At 44.9% G+C, this 5,948-nt stretch overlaps 1 protein-coding gene across 1 annotated transcript in view; it reads left to right on the forward strand.

Moving 5' to 3' along the window:
* Positions 1-5,494, forward strand: part of MEI1 (meiotic double-stranded break formation protein 1) — a 42,654-nt gene extending 37,160 nt beyond the window's left edge. The window contains exons 25-29 of the mRNA XM_019543912.1: positions 473-663; positions 1,233-1,314; positions 3,485-3,591; positions 4,383-4,514; positions 5,220-5,494. Of these exons, the coding sequence (XP_019399457.1) occupies positions 473-663; positions 1,233-1,314; positions 3,485-3,591; positions 4,383-4,514; positions 5,220-5,426 (719 nt within the window). The 3' untranslated portion in view covers positions 5,427-5,494. The remainder of the gene's footprint in view (positions 1-472; positions 664-1,232; positions 1,315-3,484; positions 3,592-4,382; positions 4,515-5,219) is intronic.
* The last annotated feature ends 454 nt before the right edge of the window (positions 5,495-5,948 follow it).

Genomic DNA, 5,948 nt, shown 5'->3' on the forward strand with positions numbered 1-5,948 from the left:
TGGATGAACATCTTGCTGGGGTCGTTTGACCCCAGTATTATTTCCTGCCATGGCAAGGGGTCAGACTAGATGATCTACTCAGGTCCCTTCTGACCCTAGAAACTATGAAACTATGAAATGAGTCTGATGGCATCCCTCCATGGTGAGCATTTGTTCATGCTATGAAACTACCATGGAGTAGGTCAGCAGAGGTTGAATCTGACTGAGAACTGGAATAACAAGATAAGCCATGCTGCAGGGTAAGGCTGAGGCACGTGGGAAGCCTGTTGCGGTACCATTCCTGCCTGCAGCCTCTAAGTAAGGTCTGTCTCACTTCAGTAAGCACTGAAAACAAATCCACCAAGCTTTTCCTTCCCTCCTCTGCCTCAGCTGTGATGTGGCCACTCATGCAGGGTACTTTGGGGCTGGTTCATGGGTTGTAAGTGAAGGAGGGAAGATATTGTTTAGTAATAATGAGCAGTTCCCTGTCCAGTTGGTATTCTTCAGCTCCTGAGGTTCATCATTAGGCAGAACTTCTCCTCATCTCTGCTGGTGCTTATAGTCCAACCCACTGCCCAGAGCAGCTTGGAGTCCTTGCCATCAGAGGACGATGCCTCCCTGTATCCTCTGACCGTGCGGCAGGTGCTTTCGCTTGTCATCAGTCTGCAGAATCTTTTGGCCCAGGTATATTTTCAGATATGTTTAAAAGAATGCACTAGAAAGGACATAACAAAGCCTATGGGGCTTTCTCCCTTGCTCTACTCCTTACAGAATTGCAGGGTATTTCTATGCTGACAGACAGTGAATATTTATGCTGTTGAGTGCCTCTGAATGTAATGAGGAGCCATACAAATTAGCCTGTACAGTGCTCTGTGCTATATGCCTAGATTGTTTCCAGTGCTCAAGCTAGCCTGGGTATCGCTCACTGCATAGCACACTGCTGTGTAAACATCAGAGGTTAGAACTGGTAAAGATTTACTCGGCGTGTTTCCCTACCAGAGCTAATGGGTGCACCTTCTACTTATTTTCTTAGGAGACAGTTGCTGAGTCTTGTAGACTTTGAACCAAGCTCTTCCCTCTTGTGTGGCCCCATGATACCACCGGTGGCAGATAGGTTGCACATTTCATGCCAGGAGTGGGATGAAAAGTGTCATTTGTTTAAGCTATGCCCTTGAGAGATGGGATCCTTGTCTTTTTCACATTGCCCTCTTGTAGCAGCCATTGCCCTCATTTTCATTCCTTTTTGTTTACAGAAAGATCTGCTGCTTTCTCAAACAGTGGTTGCCTGCCTGGAGGCGCTGATGGAGTACCTGCATGTGAAGAACCAGGACACTGGTAAAGCCTGCCCAGCCCTTGCTCAGTTGGGACTCAGCCCTGCAATGGGCCAAACATTCTGGCCCTGATCCAACAATACCCTTAAGCATATGCTTTAAATTAAGCCCAGCAGGAGCCCCAGAGAAATCAATAGACATGCTGAAATACATAAGTTAATTGCATGCTTAAACATTTTGTTGGACTGAAGCCACAGTGCCCAGCTTCCTGCAGGATTAAGTCCTTTCTCTGGCCACAGATCCCTGGGTCATTTTTGGAAAGACTAAACTAATCTTCCTCACTCCAAAATCTGTTATGGCCCAAAGGAGTGGTCCTCTTGGGATTCTGGAATGGGGTACAGGGCCTTTCACACCCAGGTCATTTATTCCAGCCATTTAGCCCAGAGTGACCAGTTGATTGGGTTGGGGGCGAGCTACAAATGGGTTATGGAGCCCTCCACATTTTAAGGGGCAAGTTGCAATTTGCTTCCAGATTAGGGGTACCTGCAGGACACAGAACAACAGAATGTGGAGCTGAAACTCGCGGAGACCAAGTAGCAATCATAGAACTTCAACTCAAAAGGCCACCTTGCAGTGCAGGCAGAAGGCTTCTTGCAACTGAGCCAATGAAATAAGTGTTTCTTTTCAATTTTAGCATCCTGTGACCAAGTTGGGCATTGGTTCTAGCCTCAAAGCAGAAAAAAGGTTCCCTGCTCCCTGACCCATGCTAATCAGTAACAAACAGGGAGAGAGAATGCTAGAGGTTGAAGGAACCTTTAAGAGAAAGAGTATTGTCAGGAGAGAGAAAGTTGATGAATGAAAATGTAATACTACAGGTGAATGGCAGTCACTAGCCCATGGGCATCTCTGCAAAAAGTCCCAGCAGAACAGGATGACAAGAGGGGGTTGGTGGGAGGTTCCATTGCTTCAGGATTAAACTGAACAAATGCTGCTTCAGTATTTCAGCAACAGCCAAACCCTTTGCTCTGCCTGCCCAAATTCTCACTGCAATGCAGAATTCCCTTCAGTGATTATAAGTCATTGCTTTCACTGAATTGCTCTGAAGGTTATCAGATGATGTATCATAATGTTTAGAAATAAGAACTCACTTGGTTGCTGTGCAGAGCAACTCATGTTTTATATATCACCCATGTTTTATATAGCACCATTCCTATCTCAGTTCCCTCCTAACCACTTTACAGAGTAGTGAATGTGATCCTGACAGTGTGTTGACCATGTAGGCAAATGCAGCAGCTTTTCTATACTTGACATCCAGTAGTTTGTGTTTGAAGAAAGGATGTGGTCAAAATCACAGAAGGTAGAGATGAGAAGTTGTGTGTGTCCTGTGCTTTTCAAATGTGTACCACTGGACCACTGATGATGTGTGGAGAGCAGGCTGGGTTATATGATGCTTATGCTTACTTCTCCTCAGTTCTACCTGCTAAAAGATGGCTTACCCATACATGAATGCTTTTGTAGCATTGCTCTTCCACGAAGAGCTTCAAAAGAGCAGTGATGTGACTGATATTTGCAAGGGAGGTGCCCACAAAGTCAACTGTATTCAGATGTGGTCTGTGTTCCAAAAGCGTGGGAATCTTTATCTCACTTTCTCCAACCCAGATTGTTTCCTACAGTACAGGCTCTAGCACCTGTTCAGTTTGGGCTTAAATAGTTCAAATGATGAGGTTTCCTCTACTTAAAGGGAAAGTCTTCAGTCTAATGCATCTCACTGTCAGGAAACCTCTCCTGATACCAGACCTAGGTTTTTGAATTCTGGATGAAGGATTGCCCATTATTTGTATTGAAAAATGCCCCATGAAATACATTTATCTACCACCCATACAAGCACCAAAGATGGACAGAAAGATTCTGAGTTCAGTGTATCTAAGGGATGGCTCTTTTGGTACTTTCCGTTTTTTGCCGAATACTTCACTATAGAGCCTGAGTTAGGTAAGACCTTATATGTGACTGAAACCCACTATTCTCTGGTTGAGTAAGCCTTTGGCCTGGTGACCAGGCTCTTGCATGATGAAACGGATATTAAAAAAAAAGCCACATTAATGTCTTATAGTATGGGCTTTATAGGCATAATGAAAGGGTTCCTGGTTTGTATAAACCAGTGCCTGTACCTACGTTCAACTTGCCATGAGGCAGTTTTTAAAGTCACTGCTAGTGGTTTCTTTTCTCTCTTCCAGCTCTTCACGTTGCTTCACAGCCCTGGAATCGATTTCTACTGTTCACACTACTCAGTGGTGGTGAGAAGTCCTTCCTTTGTCCAGAAATTCTCAGACTTGTGACTTTGGTGAGCAGGGAAAGTATAGACCATTCTCCATTTTGTCTGTGTATCAGTACAGTGCATCTATGTAAGTGATGGGGTGTTGTATTATACAGATACTCCCCAAACACAAGCCCGGATGTGGCCATTGTTCTCAGTCATTAACTACATTCCTGTCTCATAACTGAATAACAAACAGATGTACTTGAAATGTGGAAAGAAGGCCCCTGTGAAAATGCTGACTGTTAGATGTGTGTTCTTTCACTGTTTGTTGCATTCCCTTCACATGTCAAGACCATTGTAGGGGAAGTGATACAGGGACTATTTGATTACTTGTGCATTACTGCATTGTGGAAGCACTGGGTAGGATACTGATGTCAAATATTTGTTAAGATATTGTTGAAAGAAGCCTGTGGTGGGTAACAGTGCACAAAACTCTACCCTATTCTGAATCAGGTGTTACCTATATGAGAATGCTGCACCACTACAACATAAATCATTTTCCAAAACTTTTTAATTAAACAAGTATGAACAAGTGTGAAGCCCTGTTCATTTGCTCTTATTTCAGTATTAAAACTAGCATTTTCAGTTTAGTATTGCTTGGATTCTAAATTGACCTGAGTTAAATCAAAATAAGCCTGGCTTAAACCACAATAAGCATGTCTCAGTTGCTCTTTGCACCACTTAATTAGATTGGCGTAAACATTAGGTCCTTAGTTAACCAAGTGCATTTTTGTATAGAGAAGGTCTTAGCTGGGAGTGAGTCACCACTGGATTTCTGGGTTGATTTTTGTTTCCTTCCCCTGTTTTCATTCCAGTTTGCGAGGTATCAGAACAACACTGTTATTTCTCAAAGTGAAATTAGCCAGATCCTCCAAGAGGCGACAAAAGCCAATTTATTAGAACTTCCTGAAAACATATCCCAAGCTCTTCGCCTCTTTCTTCTTCAGGTAAGAGTGCTGGTAAGGTCTGGGAGGAAAAGGGAAATAGGCACATGAGCTGTCTACATATGCACTTGTTGGTGTTCTAATTAGAAGGCTCCAGTGCTGCCACAGCATCACACATATTAAGCCTCTGTGCATTTTTAAATGGCTGCAGGGCACTTTATCTAAATCTTGTTAAATTGAGTTGTAGATAAAGTGTCCTGCAGCCATTTTTAAATGCGTGGGGGGCTTAATACATGTGACAGTGAGGTGTTTTAATTAGAGTGGCTGTCTGAGAACCACTCTAATTAAAACACCCACCCCCTGAGCACGTGTATAGGCAGCCTTAGTGGGTGAGTTCATAAGGAGGAAATTCCACACATGGTCACATTGGGATTTGCTAAGAAGATCTAGAAGTCCTTTGGGTTGGGTGAGGTAGAGGTGAAGATGGGGGGATCCTAGTCAGTCTGCTTGGCTCTTTTTGTCTGGTGCAGTGAGGAAGGTGCTGTGGAGTGGGGAGGCAAAATGATTCAACGTGTCTGCCCAGGTTGTATTATTCAATTGCTTTGAGCCTGCCCCGCTTCTTGATTCCCACCCTTTGTGCTTGTGGGGTAGAGTGTGAGTGCTTCATTCCCACAGATGGGGGTGAGGAAAGCAAGAAAATGAAGAGGCAAAGGAAGAAGCCCATCCATTACCTCTTGTTCTGGAAGTCCTTTTCACTTGGTTACTCAGGTCCAGAGCAGGCGCGATCAGATAGAGCCAGCCCAGGCAGAGACCATTCAGACCTTACTGGAGACCGTCCCGCCAAGGACTAGGACTTCTCTAAAGATCCCAGACATGATGTATCCTTTTGCAGGTTGTACATCTTTGGCAGGTGACTTTGGTGTGGTGGCCTGGACACCTACTGCAGTTAGCTTAATTATAGGACAAAGGGAGTGACGAGGTGCCAGAGGACTGGAAAAGGGCCAATGTGTGGTCCCCGTTTTCAAAAAAGGGAGGAAGGAGGACCCAAGAAACTACAAGCCTGTTAGTCTTACCTCAGTCCTGGGGAAGCTCTTTGAGAAAATTATCCAGGAGCACATCTGCGAGGGACCAGCAGGGGAGATCATGCTTAGGGGCAACCAACATGGGTTCATTCCAGGCAGGTCCTGTCACACCAACCTGGTGGCCTTCTATTACCAGGTCACAAAATCCTTGGACACAGGTGTTTTGGTGGACATAGTCTTTCTGGACTTTAGGAAGGCCTTCGACACTGTCTCTCACCCCATTTTCATTAAGAAATTGGGCAACTGTGGTGTGGATACCTACACAGTCAGATGGGTCATTAATTGGCTGGAGGGCCGCACCCAGAGAGTGGTGGTGAATGGGTCTTTTTTGACCTGGAGGGATGTGGCCAGTGGAGTCCCCCAGGGCTCAGTCCTTGGGCCTGCACTGTTCAACATCTTCATTGGCAACTTGGAT

The sequence above is a fragment of the Crocodylus porosus genome, unplaced genomic scaffold (assembly GCF_001723895.1).
Source record: "Crocodylus porosus isolate Cpor-Errol unplaced genomic scaffold, CroPor_comp1, whole genome shotgun sequence".
In the NCBI taxonomy this organism is placed as follows: domain Eukaryota; kingdom Metazoa; phylum Chordata; order Crocodylia; family Crocodylidae; genus Crocodylus; species Crocodylus porosus.